Source organism: Ammospiza nelsoni, chromosome 8 (assembly GCF_027579445.1).
Source record: "Ammospiza nelsoni isolate bAmmNel1 chromosome 8, bAmmNel1.pri, whole genome shotgun sequence".
Taxonomy (NCBI): Eukaryota; Metazoa; Chordata; class Aves; order Passeriformes; family Passerellidae; genus Ammospiza; species Ammospiza nelsoni.
In genome coordinates, this window is record NC_080640.1 from 8305740 (window position 1) to 8322956 (window position 17217).

Genomic DNA, 17217 nt, shown 5'->3' on the forward strand with positions numbered 1-17217 from the left:
ATGGAAATGTTGAAAGAATGTGAAAGGAGGATGTACTGGGGCATTCTCTTTAATTTAGTCATCAAATTCTAATTTGTTGTTAAGTTTGTTTTGGGAGTGGGTTATTTATTTGAAATAACTGTTATCTTAGTTTTTAAGTGATAGAGTTAAATCTGCTGTCTGAAAATGTGCATGGCACATAAACAAGAGTTCCTTTTATTGTGCCTTCAGTGTTGGGTGAAATGGAATTACATAAATTAACAGCTGAATGGAAGCAAGGGGAAAAATAGTGTTGGACTTCTTGTTTTTTTAATTCTTTTCAGACTGAAAGGGCAGTTTTGTTATGAGTAATGTGCTTCTCAGATGAAGTAAATGGACTTTACTAGGTTTAACCTGTTCTTTTAATTACTGTTTTTGTAGGAAACCAAAGAACGCCTCAAAGATGCAATGACAAAATTAACTGAAGCAAAAGAAGAAGGAGATCAGATAAGGAAAAACTGTCAAGAAATGATAAAATCCTATCAAGTAAGCACATTTTCTCAAGAGGTCAAATTATTGTTTAGTGCCTGAGTCTTCTTTTCATTTCTTTTTAGCTTAAGCTGTAGCAGGAAAGAATTATCCTGTGCAAGCTCCAAAGCTGAGATGAATAGGGATGGGCTTTTTACTTTACTGAAAACTTGTTAAATAAAAGTGAAAATGTTTATCTTGATTGGCATGCAGTGTGGGGGTCTTTCTTGGCATGGTCAGGATTATCAGAGGTGCACTTAGAGGAAAGACTCAGTGAAGTGAAAAGCTGCCTGTGCACTCATAGAATAGAAAGGGAAACGTAGAACTCTAAAACTCTACTTACATTTCTTCAATCCCTTTAGGAGTCAGAAGAAATCAGAACAAATGAATTGGATGCAAAATTCCGAGTAACTAAAGGAGAACTAGAGAAACAAATTCAGGAGAAGTCTGATAACCTGGAAGTAAGTATGTGTTGTGTGGAGTCCACTTTCTGGTTAAGAATTCCATGAAATTATAATTTTGAGAATCTTATTTTAAGCTGCTTACAGTTATGCCACGTTCTTTGGGTTTTGCCTTTTTTGGTGGTCTGATACTAAATCCCAGGTGTCTGCCCTCCAGCATTGCTTTTTTGGAGGATATCTTCAGGTTGGATTCAGTTTTTATGAACAAAGTTAGGGGGAAAATAAGATATAGTGAAGGTGAAATAACTTCTCTTTCATTTATAAACATGAACGTTGCTGTAATTAAAAGCACAAATTCAGTTGAATCAGGCCTTTCCCTGACCAGTATTTTGCCAAGATGTATGCCAAGAAGAGACAAGGACCAGCCTCTGTTTTTTGTAGAGATTTGCTAGCCCCAAAGTGAAACTCTCTAATGATGTGTGTGCTCACAGCTCATCTGTGCACGTGCCCTCTTCAGAGGTGACCAAGAGCCAGTTTGCTCAGAATTTCTTAGGGCCTGTTGTGCCATGGATTTGTGTACCTAAAGCCAGAGTGTGCAGTCTCACTTTTCTTCTCAGTTTCCTGAGAATAAAGAAGCTTTGAGGTTTTGCTTTCCATTCTGAAGAAGTAAACCCAGCCTTTGGGGTACCTTTTCTGCCTCAAGCCTTCTCAGCTGTTGTGATGGCCTGTATTGGCCTAGTTTTTTTTTTTTTTTTTTTTTTTTAGGTGCCACTGTACATTTAGTTATCTTAATGAGCTTTTTACCTTCTAAAAAGGTGCATCATGCAAAAATAAAAGAAGTGGAAGACTTGAAGAGAACATTTAAGGAAGGCATGGATGAGCTTCGAACGCTCAGAACAAAGGTAAAGTGTGCTGAGTTGGATTGGGGTGGGGCTGAAAGCACAGTGCTGGGCTTTTGGAACAAAATACATTCCACTTCTAATTGTATGTTTACTTCTTCAGGAATAAACAGTGTGAGTAGAGATTGGCTGGCATGTGAGACTAGAAAGGATCTCTTATTGTTGACTTTGCATAGCCTTTTTTAGAAAGTAGGAGCTGATCTGTAACTCAACAGTTCATCATGTATGCCTCATTTGGCTGAAAAGTTGAGAAACATTTTAGATTTGTAATCCTGCAAATATTTTAAATCTTCTAAATTTAGTTTAAATAAAATACTTGTAAGCTTCTCCTACCTGTGACATAAGTTTTTACCTCTGGTAAGGAGGTAATGCTGTCCCTAACTTATGGACAGTCTATAGAATAGCATGCCAGTCCCTCCAGAGCAGCTCAATAGGATGTGGAAAAAGGGAGGGAGACAGAATAAATGGTTGCCTTGGTAAATGGGGAAATGTCATATCTGTGGACCCTGAACCATTAGGCTGATAAGTTTGAGCCTTTGGGCAAAACTAATGTTAATCATGCTTGTTGAATTTAATTTTGTTTGCTTTTCTGACTCTATTTGATCTGAAGTACTTTGGGATATTGGTCTAAGTTACTTGGAACCACCAAAAAATTAACACATGAACTTTGTACTACAGTCTAGATATGTGATCAGAATAATTTCGCTCTGAAGTTTGTGAAATTAAATAGTTTCTGGTTTTATTTATTTTTTGTTTTTCCATTTAGGTAAAGTGTCTAGAGGATGAGCGCTTAAGAACAGAAGATGAGTTATCCAAGTATAAAGAAATAATAAATAGACAGAAAAGTGAAATTCAGAATTTGCTGGACAGAGTCAAAACTGTAGATCAACTGCAGGATCAGCATCAGAGGTACAGCTGTGCATTATGAGTAATGATTTAAAGATTTTCTGAGATGTGGAAGGGTTTGTTTTATTGAAGTTATTGATGCTTTAAATTAATTGTAATTTGAAGAATGCCTGTCTTTATTTAAATCAGTGCTGCTAATATTGAAGATAACCTTGGTGGCCTCTTACAAACCAAGGGGATTGAGATTGATAAATCTAATTTAGCATCTCTCATTGTTAGAATAACAAGTGCCTGATTTCCAACATACTCTACAGGAAATTGTCTTCTAGGTCTCTGCTCAGTGCTTATTTTATTGGAAGATGGAGGGGAGCAATTAAAATGGAAAGATAAATTGCTTTAAAATTGTGATGGATGAATGGAAGTATTTAATGGAAAGAATTTACTTATTTGAGAGATGCTGTATTCAGACAGTGTGAGGCATTTGTCTTTCTAATGTGCTGCAATTCATTCTGCTGTGTTGAAGTTCACTTATTTAAGAATGTGAGAGGAATAATGTCAGGGGAGGGCTGGGCTCATGTACAATTCAGGAGTGTTTGAGCATAGTCCTGTGTCTGTGGGGTGCACATGGACTGGGATATGTAGATGCTGGCCACTCTGCTGGTTCCACTGGTGCTGCATAAATGGAGATAGATAAATGTCAGATAGGCAGAGCCACCCCTGTGTCTGTCCCTCTCGTTCTGCTAAACAGTTTTTATTTATCAGTATAAAGTATTTCCATAATTAGAGGCCTTCCTCATGGCTTAGCAAATCAGCCACTTTCCATGTGCTGTGTGTCTGTCACCTGTATTGTCATGGTGTCCTCAGCCTTTCCAGGGAAACAGCTCTGTGCTGGAAACCAGTGGAGCCTGCACTGGGATCAGTAACAGTTATTTTTCACCTGGAATCTTGCCAAATTAATTAAAGTGACTGTGATCAAAGTGTGAAACTACAAATGTGTGTTTCCACTTATCTTTTCCTCTAAGTAATTGAGACATGCTTAAATACGTCTCTCATTCCTATTCAATTTGGGTTTTTTTTCTTCAGTATCCTTCCCATACAACATTTATTATCCCTACATTAAATTTCATGTTGTCTTTTATTTCAATTTCAGTGCAGACATCCTGGAATGTATAAAGGCTGTAGAATATGATTTTAGGTTGAATGCTGGGAAGAACTTCACCTCCAGTGTTCCCTGGTCTCCTTCATCTGCAAAATTTAAGGATAATCTAGACATCTCTTTTAGAATGGTCTAAACCTTTAATTTTGTCTGATCCAACCCTGACTGCTAGGCAGAGATTTCTCCTGTCGTGATGAAACAACATATTTGAAAATGTAAAATACAGGCATACATGCAACCTTGTGGCACAGGTTTTTAAATGGGAGCTACAGGTGAGATACTTTGCAGCACAAATAACTGGGTCTCAGCTCTTGTTGGAGAAGCACAGTACAGGATTGTTGATTTAAAGTGAATTGATCCTCCTCATAATTACACTGTCTGCCAGGAAATTAAATGATATGTGTGCTCTTGCTTTGTGTAATTTTAATTTTAGTTTTAAATTTGAATATACACACTCCCTGTGAGAAAGGTGAGGTTTTTTTCTGCTGATGTTAGAAAGTAAAGCTTTAGAAAAGGTGTATTAAATTCAGTGATGGAAGAATTAATGAACTAATATTGCAAGAGCAAATAAGAGGGAGGTTTTTAGTCTGTAACATTTTTAACAGCTATTAAATTTTGGAATTAATTTCAAACATTTTCTGTAGAATGGTAGAATGTTGATGATAACTGAAGATGCAGCATTTTTTACTCTGATTGGATGTGAGAGTCTTTCAGTAGAAACAAAAATTTGTTCTGTAGAGGGAAGAACTTGTTTTTGGGGGGAAGGAGTAGAGGAGTAAGACAGGCCCTTTGATTAAGAGCTGCAGGGCTTGGATAAGGACATGTCAGGAATGACCATACTGCTGTCCTAGAGAAATTCAAACTGCATTATTTCCCTGTTTCCTAAAGAGAAGGCCTCTTACAGATTGGCCACTTTGTTGGGTTTGCAAACCTTCCTCTCACCCGCTATGTCTGGTTTTGAGGGTTTTGTCTGTGCCCTGATCTGAAGGTCATATGGAGAAGCTGAAAATGGAGAGCTGGCCTTCCTTGAGGAGCTAATGCCTGAGTGTCCTCTGTGGGCTGCAGCAATCTGTCATTTCAGCACTGCAGGTGTTGTGAAACAAAGTGAAAACTCCCTTGACATTTAGAATGATCCAGTGACTAACACCTACCCCAGGGTCATTACTTGTTCCCCTACCTTATTTGGACTTGACCTGAATGCTTTTATTGCAGTAAACTTCGTATCTTTAAGCTCAGGTTATCCCTAATGTGATACAATTGTTTTGACAGAGATGAACAAGAAATCAATGCTTTAAAGGAAGAAATAGATGGTTTCAATTCTCTGGTTGCTGATCTTCAGAAGGACATTGAAGGTAGTCGGAAAAGAGAATCTGAGTTATTGATGTTCACTGAGAAATTAACCAGTAAGAATGCACAGCTTCAGTCTGAAAACAATTCCTTACAGAGCCAGTTGGATAAGCTTTCTTATAGTGAAAGAGAGCTGCAGAATCAGCTGGAGTGTGTTCAACAGACTAGAGATGATCTGGTGAGTACAGTAGGCTTTTTGTTTTTGCTCCAGTAAGATGTCTGATGCAGATAAGGATGTAGCACATAAATGCCCCCTTGTATCTCCATTTACCTGACTGCATTTTCTCCTTGAGTTTGCCATTAGTAGCAGTGGGATTTGAACACCTCATGTTCCCAGGCTGAAAGAAATTTTAAGGCACACTGCACTGGAATGAGGGGGTGTCACTGTGTTTTTCTTTCTGTTTTTTTTGGGAGCAGAGAGTTGTTCACTTCCAGATGAAGTGAAACAGACATAAGGTTCTAATTTACCTGTGAAATTTGTTACTGTAAATTGTTCCTCAGGTCCTGTTTGTACTATGAGATAAATGTAATTTTTATTAAACTTAGTGTGTCATGGAAGGTAATGTGACTTTGTACTGTATCATGTAGAAGTTCTGGAGGTAGATGAGGAATCTTACTATTCATGTGAAATGCTAGTGTTCAGCCTAAATAATAAATGTAAAGTGTGAATGATTCCCAGGTGAAAAGTGCAGTTAGAGATGTTGAGCATGCACTGTGGTTAGGATAGGATTTTTTTGTGTATGACTGAAAATCAAATCCCAATTTCAGGCCATCAAGTTACAGAAGGAGGAGAATCAGAGGAAGTCAGAGGTTGAGGCCCTGCAGGGTCAGCTGGCCTCAGAGCAGGAGGAAGTGTCAGCCCTGAAGACCCGTGTGGATGAGCTGAAGGATGACCTGGCTACCCAGAAGCGCAAGCACGCAGCCAACCTGAAGGACCTCACAAAACAACTTCAGCTAGGTGGGGATTATTTTCATTTATGAGACAGCCCTGTCTGTGACCCCCTTAGTGTCTGCTAGAGATTCAGGTCCTGTCTGTGTGTGCTCACTGCTTGAGTGTCACCCTTCAACCTCTCCCTGTCCCTGGAGACAATGACAGTGAGCAAGTTAGACCTTGTGCAAACTGTAGTTTCAGGCCTTTGAGTTAATTTTCAATCTAAAATGTAATTTTTGAAGTGGGCTTAGACATAAAAGGAAATACTTATTTCAAAAGAGCTTAGTCTTTGTTATGATATATCTGACTGCTGAAATGTCACCATAGGTATATATGGATCCTAGTCTGTGTAGGAGTTTATTAAGAAGCCGCCAGAAGCCTCCTAGTTGCTGACTGTATTAGGAATTGCTGGTTATTTTTTTAACAGAACACTTCAGTTTTTAAAGGTGGATATGGAGAGACTGATGACTAATTTTGTCTACAAATAGAAGTCATCAAATACCCCACAATGTATTAGTAGAAAATAGATTTGAAGATAATCAGATGTGTTTGAAAGAAGAGATCCTTATTGGCACTTTGCAAGACAAGTTCCAGGTCCCTTTTTGTGCATATAAGAACAGCTGTGTGCTTTCCCTCTTGATCCCTACTGAGTGAGTGGTGCTTCTGGCACAAGTACTGCTGTAGTGCCACAGTTAGGCGATGCTGGAACAGAGTTGCTGACATCAGTAGTGATTTACATGGCAGAACTAATCAGAAGTAAAATCAAATTGAAGTCTTAATGGTCCCAGTTAATCCTGTATATGACATTACCCCTTCAACTGGCAAACAGCAGTGTGTAGGGATCGTGGTGGGTGTTACCTCCAGGTGCTGCTTGGGTTTTACTTTTAGTTGCTACCATTGGCTTTCAGTTGTCACATCATGTTAAATTAGTGCAGGTCAGAGATGATTACAGGTTCTATATGTTGGGTAAAACTGTAATTTTTAGTTCTTAGTCTACTATTGCTAATCATCATTTTGTTAATACTTTTAGCACGGAGGAAATTGGATCAGATGGAAAATGGTAATTATGACAAGGAAGTCAGCAGCATGGGAAGCCGTTCCAGTTCATCAGGTAATGGAGCACATGGCAGGGCTGCCAAACAACCCTTCAGTCTTAACAAGGTTGCTCACAGTGTGCTTGCTCTTTATGTGGTTTGTGCATATGCAGTGTGTGGGCAGCCTCCCATTAAAACTGACAAAATAGCCTCTAAGCAGCAAAATGCACTTGACTGACTGCAGTTGTAGGTGCTTATTATGAGGTTAAAGTGTAATGTTTATGATGTTTATATATTTTGGTTCTTTTTAAATACCTGCCTTTTTTATTTCATGGCTTTTATGTTTGGAGGGAAGCTCAAGAGGACTCCAGCTTATACATGCTCCTTGTACATGCTGCCAGAAGCAAAATAAAAATGAGCAGTGGCTTCCAACGTTGTTTAATTGCCCTATTGACAGTTGTGACTGTGTAAATGAGAAATCAATTAGCATCATTAGAGACATCAGTGGGTTTATGTAATATTCATTACTTTCTATCCAGTACAAGTAAAGGAGTGATTTTTAGCACTGAAAACAGCAGTTTCCTTCCTTGATACCTTTAGGTTTTAAGTTGGGTTAGTTCTGTCCAGATGTCTGTAATCTCACTGTGTGAGAGAGACAAATGCTTAGAAAGAGCAGCAGAAAGTAAATACTGTGAGCTCAAAGTGATCAGTGCTGCATGTGTAGGGCTTTGTGAGTCTGTACAGTTTTCATAATATTGTAATTTTAGTTTACTCCAAAACCAGCATTTAAAATCAGCTTAGTCTTGTGCAAAGTAAATGGGCATGAAGGTGTTTAAGTGGGAATAAGCATTCCTGAAGGGAGTGCACTTAGACCAGAGGCAGTGCACCCACAGGAGGGGACTGCACCGCTGTCCCAGCCTGTCTCATTTAAACACTGCAAGGATCCTTTAGAGAAAACCCCACTACCATAAAGGGAAACTGGCATCCTGGGGAAGGTATCCTCAGCTCCTGGCAGCACTGCTCTGCTGGGGGCACTTCACCTGGTGTGAGCTCCAGAGGGGTTTTTACAAACACTGTGCTGTTGGCAGGGTCCCTGAACGCGCGCAGCAGCACCGAGGATCGCTCCCCCGAGAACACTGGCTCTGCAGTGGCTGTGGACAGCTTCCCAGAGGTGGACAAGGCTGTCCTGGTGGAAAGAATATTAAGGCTGCAGAAGGCACATGCTCGAAAAAATGAGAAGATGGAGTTTATGGAGGATCACATCAAACAGCTGGTGGAGGAAATCAGGAAAAAAACCAAGTATGTTCTGTGTTCTGTTCATACAGGTTTTCAGTGTTGAGCTGTTGCACTAGACAAGTAAGAAAACTAATTGTCATAGTGAAAATGTTTAAAACAGTAAAAATATTGCAGTGACAGTAGATTTTGAAGATGGAATTAGTTTTGTGGGATTTTTTTCCTTCTCTTTTCCCAGCAGTTATAGTAATTGCCGAGTTTTTGGCAATTAGTACTATTACTGATTTTTTTTCAGTAGGAATAAACTGGCACAAGTAGGTTTTTGGTAGCAAAATGGTCAGCAGGTGGCTGATTTGTGGTGGACTGCTGCCACTGGCTAACAGAAGAGTCCATTCTCCTCATGTGCTTAAAAGGGTGCTGATTGTGTTCGTTTTGGAAGGAGAATCTACATTATTCCAGATGGTACTCTGGTATACACATCAAACAAATGATGTATCTGAGCCAAAGCTGGTCAGTGGTTAATGTGAGAGACAAGATTCCACTTCAGTGAAAATCTCATCTTACAGGATAATGTCTGGAGCTTCAGTTAGGAGGGTAAGAAATGCTGGCATAAAGCTGCTTGTGGAAGGTGCAGTTGCCTTTTAGGAACAGCTCTTGCTTAATGAGTCCATACATCTCACAGAACATGATTACAGCTTGGGAAGACTCCTGAGAAATGGCTTTGTATTTTTTTCTTTCTCATGTGTAGAAAGCTTAAGATTTCATGTCTGGAGTCCTTCAGCAAAGAAAAACAGACTTTTTAAATTACCTTTCTTGTCTCAATAGCTTTTCAAAATACTTTTAAATAAGTAAACCCTGCACATTGTATTTTCTTGGCTTACCAGCATTTCCTGTATCAGTGTTGGTATCTCAGGTTTTCCTCTGACATAGAAATTGGGTGAGTAATTTTTTACTGCTTTTTTGGTAATATAGTACTGCCTGAAAACAAAATTACTCATGGCAGGAATCTGAAGTTACTGCAGCATCTGACTCTTCTCTGCCTTGTAATGCTGTGATGTTGTTGGTTTATTTTTCACTCCAGAATTATTCAGAGTTACATCTTGCGGGAAGAAGCCGGAACACTTTCATCAGAGGCCTCTGACTTCAACAAAGTTCACTTGAGCAGGCGTGGGGGGATCATGGCATCTCTGTACACATCTCACCCTGCAGACAGTGGGCTCACCTTGGAACTCTCCTTAGAGATAAACAGGAAGCTTCAGGCTGTGTTAGAAGATACATTACTGAAGAATATTACATTGAAAGTGAGTAGCTGTGCCAGTTCTGCACATTCCTGTGGTTCTCAGGTGCTCCCTTCACTGCATGCTGTTAAAGGCTGACAACGAGAAGTCAGCTCATTGTGATTTGGTGCCACTGGTAAGCATTGGGGTTAGGCAGGGAGTTATGTGACATGAGGCCATGTACCTCCAGTGTAGGACCCTCAGAGTATGCTGCACTAATGAGCTGCTGCTTGAAATAAGTTCTGGAGTGCCTGTGCCTTCAGCAGGGCAGGGTCTCTCTATGCTCTCCCCTGGGCAGGTGGGGCAGGAGCACAGCCTCTGCTCTTGAGACAGCACATCTGCTGCCAGGGAGAGGTGGCAGGCTGGAAAATGGAGTGCAGGCTGCCAGCTGGGCTGCAGGGCTCTGCACAAGCTGGAGATCTCTTCCTGTAATCATCATTCCCCTTGAATGCTAGGGGAACTAACATTCTACCTTCTAGACATCCTGTAGAATACTGGTAACTGCAAAAGAGGACTTGCCAATAGCTTTGAGTTTCTTACTGAAATGAGTTTGTTTTTTTCTGACTCTAATCATTTGCATTTGTTCTGGATACTTGAAAGTATCAACCTGCTGACATAAGCTGTAATTTTGACTTATTAGTGCATTTGTGCTGATGGACTCATTTCCTTGTGTAACTTACCTTACCATTTCCTCCCCCCCAAAGGAGAACCTGCAGACTCTAGGAACAGAAATAGAACGGCTTATTAAACACAAGCATGAACTGGAACAGAGAATAAAGCAGACATAACTAAAACTTCTGGGGACTAACCAACCTGAAGATGCAGAAAAGGCAGGTGCTACAGACCACTGTTTTACATTCTGCCTGCCAGCACAAGCATCTGGGTTTTAGCAGAAGAAGCCTTTGGCCACACAGGCTCACTCATGTGAGAGATCAACAGGGTTTGGCATCTGTGTGGTTCTGGCTACCCAGGACCAGCCTGAGGCGCTGCTGAAATTCACTGCACACTACGTTTATCTGAAACTTCTGTTTCAAATACTGATGCTTTGCAGTGCAGACTGTTTGGAGTGAGTTGCCATGAGATTTTAATTTCTGCACTGTGTAATTAATCAGTCTCTTAATGATGGAGCTTGAAAAAAAAATAAAGCCAATTATGTCTTAGTTGCTATTGAACATATCCAGTGTTACTGAGCTTTAAGGGCTTTAAGACATTTATTTCCTTTCTTGCATATTATTTCTGATCTTTGGGTTGATTAAGCATTTTTGACATATGCATGGAAGAATGCTTTGTAACAAAATCTTGGATTTTAAGTGGTGACCATGATATTGCATATTTTCTGCTTTAGATTAACATTCAGCTGCTCAATTTCTTTATTACAGAGGAGTGAAACAACAGTAAAACTAAGGAATTAGAAAGTGTTCTGATTCAGTTTTTGAGTTCATGTAATTGAAACCAATGTCAGTTCAGCAAATTTTGTAAACCCTTGATCCTTAGACATACGGATCAAAAGAAGTCTGATATCAGATAATTGGTTAATAAAGTTCTCTGGGCTTCTGCATAACTTAGAGCATTTAGGAGTTTCAGCTGCCCATTGTAAATCTATGTGAGTACATGTAGACATGGTGATTGCATCTGCTTTCAAAGACAAATGGAAGCCAATAAATTTTCTCATTAGCTGTGGCTAGACCAACTAGTGACAATAATGGTAAGAAGTAGATCTAAATGGGATTTTAATAGTTGGACTGTGAAAGTGGCACAGAAATCTGTGCAACTGCTTGATTTTACTGTTGTGAAGAAGTTGGTGAAAATCACTGAAAACTGTTACTTAATCCTTCAGTGGCTGAGATGGTGATGGAGGAAGAGTATCAAGGTGACAAGATTTGGGTTAGTCACAACATCATGTTCACATTTTAATTCCAGGATAAGTAATACACAGGATCTGAAATATCTTTATTCCAGCAGTAAATGCACAGTTTCTGTATCTGTCACCTTTTGACCAAAATCAATTGATCAGATCACCCTGTAAATACATACTTCAGGTTTTTATTACATACTTGAACTTCCTATTGCCATGAGAAGAGTCAATGTACATTTACAATAGCAAAGCTTTAGCTACTTTAATCAAAAAGGGGTTGTGGGGAGAATCTGTCTGATTCTGCAGATACTGTTTGCATCGTACACCAAATGAGGGACCTGAATTTGGCAGCACAGAGGAGGATAATTGATCAGACATCTGGGTGACTTAGGGATGTGAACTCCATTTCCACATGCCACTAAGTTGCCTGAGCTTTGTAATAAAACAAATTGAGCAAAAAGCCCAATTTGATTTGAATAGTTTGGTTGAAGACAGTGGGACTTCCTTGTTAAAGATAGGCATCTCTGAAAATCCTTGTGGGATCAAGACCTGGTTTGTGGTCCAGAGAGCTTCAAGAGTCTGGGATGGCAGGTCCCCTCAGTGTCAAAGGATTAAATATTCCTTTGGAAAGGGAGAATGGGAGCAAATATAGTTTAAAACCTGAGCAAGTATTATATAGAAACTGCAAGCCTTTAATCTGGGTGGGTTTTTATACATCTATTTTTCTAATTCCTGAGAGCAATGATTATCTGAAATGTTAGGAAATTTGGGCCAGTCCAGTCATGGGACTACTTCTGTTTTACTGTTGTTTAAGTGATGTGAAGAGGCAAATACCTGGCTGTGCTGAAACAGATTTGTCACAGCTTCCAGGAAGCAAACAGACAGTTGTTCATGACTGAGCTTGGACCTTCTGCTGAGAGAAAGTACTTTAGAACAATTTGCATGCTAAAACATAGCTTAGCTCTTGTATGTTTGTGTTTTCATGCTTTAATGTACCAGATCTCTGGATGTTTTCAAGCATTGAGCTGAATGATTCCAGTATTTCAGTACCATGTTAATATTGTAATCTTTTATTGTATGTTCTCCAGGTGTACAGTGTGAATGAAGGAGGGGTGTGGTGCAGATGGAATCAGTGCAATGGCTTTGTGGAAATTCTCTTTTCTTTTTGGCATGGTTGTTCTCCTTTTAAGTTGAGAAACCTAGTTAGCTGTCCTCCTGCCCTGCTGAAATGCTGCTGGCTCTTTGTAGCACTAATAATTTCTCAGACTTTTTTTTTCCCTTGGTTATGGAGACACACAAAGCAGCCAAAATACCACGTTGTTTTTTGTGCACGGTGTTTTCATGGACCAAAGCTTCATCCACAGGTGTTATTTTAAACATATCTGTTAGACATGGAAAAGTCATTCTGGCTTGCACATTGGCAGGTGACTCTCCAGTCACTTGTGAAGAGTGCCTGATGGGGTCAGCCAGCAACTTGGCACAGGGATGTTCCTCCTTTTTGAGAGGCAGTGATGTATCAGCCGTGAAATGTTGCTGGCCCTGTTGCCATGGGGTGGCTTGTCAGGAGTGTGATGCTGCTGGTGCAGCACTGAGCACACTTTGTGTGGAAAGGTGTTTCTGTGGGGTGGCTCTCACAGGTGAGCACCAGCTGGTGCAGGGGTGGGTGTGAGCCTTGTGTAGCCATCTCATCCCACTTATCCTTGTTTTGGAAACTGTACTATGGACCTGAAACTGAAAACTGTCCTCAGATAAACTGAATTTTAGAGACAAACTGGTGAATTGATAAACTAATCATGAAGGCAGCCTGGAGCATGTAGCTACATGCCTGTCACTGAAATTCAGTGCCCATTAGACGTGGAATTGCCACAGGCTGCTTTTGAAAATTCCAAGCTTGTGGCTGGTTGTATTACAAGCTTAAACATCTGTTTCTTAAATACTCAGGGTGCTCTTTTCATTCAAACATCGCACAAACAGATGTTGTTAGAGGCCCTACAAGAAAGCTGCCTATGCTTTTCCACCTTCTGTAAAATCCAGCACTGTCATTGCCAGAAGCCAGACCCTCTGACCTGAAGAATACAATTTTGTGCTACAGAAATCACTGGCTTGTTGCCATACAGACTTGTGCAATATTTTAAATTATAATGTCCAGAAAACTGGATATTGATTTCTTCCTTGAACATTTTCTCATTATCTTCATTTGTTGCTGGCAACACCTGTAGTATCTCTCTTAAAATATTTTTAATTGCAACATTTTGGTTCATAACTAAAAATAGAAAAATTTAAAGACAGCATGTCTGGCTTCCAGTGCATCAAGTGTAAAACCTGAGTGTCCACATTCTGCAGAGACCTGAATCTAGGGAGGGGTCCAGAGGGCAACACCTGTCCAAGGGGCCTTCACCCTTCCTGTGCCAGCAGTAGGTGGCACAAGGATTCAGGTGTTTCCTGTCTCACCTGTCCAGGGACAGGTGCCTGTGTTGCAGAGGGAGCTGGGTGGTATTTAGAGCTTTTCCAGATGGATGGGTGTTTCCTTCCCATTTTCGTGTTTTAACTGAAACTATTGATTCTTCCAATCTATGTGTGTAAGTCCTGTACACAGAATGTCTTGTTGATTTCATTTTGTAGATACCTGTTTCTGTATAAAGTTTTCAAAGGTATTGCTATACCTTATGTATATACTGTACTTTGAAATAATAAACATACAAATGTATGAAAGCCTACTTTGGGTCTGATTTGTCCCACTATGGTGTTTGGAGGTCTTCTTACTAACAGAATGGGACTGCTGGGATATGTTACGTGAGCTTTTATTGCAGCATCAGCCTCATTACATAGTTGAGACAACAGAAAGATGGCAAAAGCTCATGTACAACCAGCAACAGCTGAAGATTTCTTTGTTATGGAGCATTTTAAAAACTTTCTGACCATTGCTAAAGCTTACAGATAGTTGTTCTAGCCAATTACTAAAAGTACAGGTACACCTGCTTCACACAGTGCTTACTTGTCTTCTTTCTATTAACAACATACAATACTTCATTATTAAGTAATGAAGTAAGCTTAATTAAGTAAGCTAAAACATTCTACTATCTTACTAAGCATATTTTTCTGCAGTCTTAAGGTCTATCTTAGCTAAGCCTAAAACTCAAGCTGTTGTTTCCTGTTCTTACTATACTATGGTAACTTTTTCTGCTTTCAGACTTTGCAGCTGCTTCTAGTTCTGAGTTCTCGGTTCTTTCTATTTCTAAGACCTGCTTTCCCAACTTTCTAAAAATCTTACACCAAAGCCCTTCTTGTTGCCCTCGGGTGGGTCTGACTGTGCCCAGGAAATGCGAGCAGTGCTGCAGTTCTGCCCGAGCCCTGCGTGCCGATTGCACCCGCTAAACAGGAGGTGGCAGTGCCTCTTCTCCGGTGCTGCCGGTGAGGAGCAGCCGAGCCAGGGAAAACACCTCTCGCACGGTGTTCATCCCTTGGCAATGGCGCGGGACAGGCGACAGATGTGCTGCAGTCCCTGCCAGTGCCCTCGGTGCTTTCCCCTTCCATAACCTGAATTTTGGGAATCCCACAATCCCAGCAGCCAGGACTGGTTCCTTGGCTGCAGCTTCACATTTGCTCCTCTGATTTATTTATTCTCTTGTAGAGATCTAACAGAGTTGATTTTTAGGTTTTTTTAGGTCTGGGGTTTTTTTTTTTCAGTTTTTTAGCCATGAGAGTATTTTTAAATAAAAATAGTAAGTGGTCGTGTCTGGTTGCTGGCAGTGCTTCTATTAAAAACCTGGGAATGAGATTGATATGGGTTGTCCTGCCCTTGCAGGGAGCCAGAAAAAGGAAAAAAGAATACCGTGAAGGTGATAATTTATGGAGTTTATTCTAGTATCTCCCAGAGTACCTTAAATGAAAGAGAGGGGGCTGTCCTATATTTTGCTGAAATTTAATGGCAAAGAGCCTCAAGCTTCCCAGGACCTGGCCAAGGGCTCCTAGTGATTTTTCTGGTTACATTTACCTGCATGACCCTATGCTTGAAAATTGAAATGCTACGAAATTGTTTTGCAGATTACAGCTTTTCTTCCAGCTTTTTCCACTGATAGCAGGTACAGTTGCTGGTGATAGATGTCACCAAAAATCAAGGTTTATTTGTGCTTCCCAAGTATTTAACGCTGCAACTTGGAAATAACAGCCTGAAGCTAAACTTCCTCAAATACTAATTTTGGCTTTGGTGCTGTTTGCAAGTGGCCATTTGGCAAACAACTTCCCAGCCCTGTTTTTGGTCTGTGTCTGAGCCTGACCCAGCTGAGCTGTGTGTGCAGAGGAAGGGCTCTCGTGGCGATGTTAAATGCTCAGTGCTGAAGTAGCCAGGCTGATACTGCAGCCACTGTGTGATAAATATCTAACCAAATGCTAGCAGTTCTCTCCTCTGGCTGATTGTGAATGAGGAAATCATCACTGCTATTTTTCTCTCTCTCTATCTCTCTGCTTTATTTTAAGGGGATTTTTAATAGCAAGCTCTGCTGGATGTTTTGTTGCTGCGGTTGTTTTTAGGCTATTTTGCATCAAACCACAGTGGGTCTGTGCCAGATTCTGTGAGATTTTTGCATGCATAAACATAACTGATGCAGTAGCAGAGTGCTGCTGAACAAGTTGTTCTCATCTAGCTGTGTATAAATATGCTGTTAGGTATTTGTGTGTTTGTTGCTGTTCTGCTCCAGTGGAAATCCTCTGGCCCTTGGGTTTCTCTGGGCTCTTGACCATGTGCAGCTGCCCACTGATCTCAGCAGGGCTGCTCAAATGCCTCAAGGGAAACACCTTGCTCACTAACAGGCTGAGTCCTATGGATGTCTAAGAGCTTCTTAAGAAGTTTCTATTTTAAAATAATCCCCTGTGTGTGGAATAAGGAGAAGCACAAAGTCTGTGAGCTCTGACCAAAGTGCACTGATGCTTGACACAAGGTAGGTGAGCACTGCTGCTCTCTCTGGGGTGGTTGGTGTGTCCTTAAACACTGCCCTGGGCCTTCCAGCCTGCAGTTCTTTGGGAACTGCTGCTGCCTTTGGAGATGGATGGAAGCAGGTTGCAAATGCAAGGCAGTTTATTCAAGCTGTGATCTGCAGCCAGACAGAAGGGTTTGTGAGGCTGCACTGTGAAAGGAAGTGGTTAAAAATACTCTGAAAATGATAGATCTTAAATTATTTTTACTCTAGTCAGTACCCAGCACAGGGGAGAGGAAGAAGGTGAGAATTACTCATATCGACACTGTGGGTAAAAGCAACATATGCCTGAAAAAACAGACCTTGTGCTGGCCAGCCTAGACCTCTGTTGTGGTTCTGCAAATTCTCTGAAAACTTCTCAAGTTCAACCTTCAAAGAGGTTGAAAAAACCAAACTTGGGTTCAGAGCTCTGACCTCTTCATGCTGTAAGTGGCTTGTACTAATCAACTGCCCTGGCCTCACCTAGGTAAATGGATTATCAGAGCAATAGTGATTAGATGGACTCTTGCAAACATGACTCTTTAAGGGCTTCACCCTTTTGGAGAAGGGATCTTCATCCATGAGGTAAAATGAGAAATCAGAATGAGCTGGTGTCAGCTTCTCACGGGCTTAACATGTGGAGTGACACAGGCTGCTGACAGCCAGACCTGTGGTGCCCTTCCCTGGTCCTTTCTCCTGGTCCCTTTCCTGGGTCCCTTCACCTTGCCATGGTTCTGCTTTGACTCAGGGCTCACTCACACCTCTGGTGTGGCTGGCACAGGGAACAGGACTGTCCCACA

General features: G+C 40.8%; 1 protein-coding gene across 2 annotated transcripts in view; it reads left to right on the forward strand.

Annotated features, from left to right (window-relative positions):
* Positions 1 to 14180, forward strand: part of CCDC186 (coiled-coil domain containing 186) — a 34581-nt gene extending 20401 nt beyond the window's left edge. For both annotated transcript variants that reach the window (XM_059476790.1, XM_059476791.1), the window contains exons 7-16: positions 400 to 504; positions 849 to 947; positions 1703 to 1789; positions 2553 to 2695; positions 5058 to 5313; positions 5904 to 6093; positions 7097 to 7177; positions 8189 to 8399; positions 9415 to 9634; positions 10315 to 14180. In XM_059476790.1, the coding sequence (XP_059332773.1) occupies positions 400 to 504; positions 849 to 947; positions 1703 to 1789; positions 2553 to 2695; positions 5058 to 5313; positions 5904 to 6093; positions 7097 to 7177; positions 8189 to 8399; positions 9415 to 9634; positions 10315 to 10398 (1476 nt within the window). In that variant the 3' untranslated portion in view covers positions 10399 to 14180. The remainder of the gene's footprint in view (positions 1 to 399; positions 505 to 848; positions 948 to 1702; positions 1790 to 2552; positions 2696 to 5057; positions 5314 to 5903; positions 6094 to 7096; positions 7178 to 8188; positions 8400 to 9414; positions 9635 to 10314) is intronic.
* Positions 14181 to 17217: the final 3037 nt, after the last annotated feature.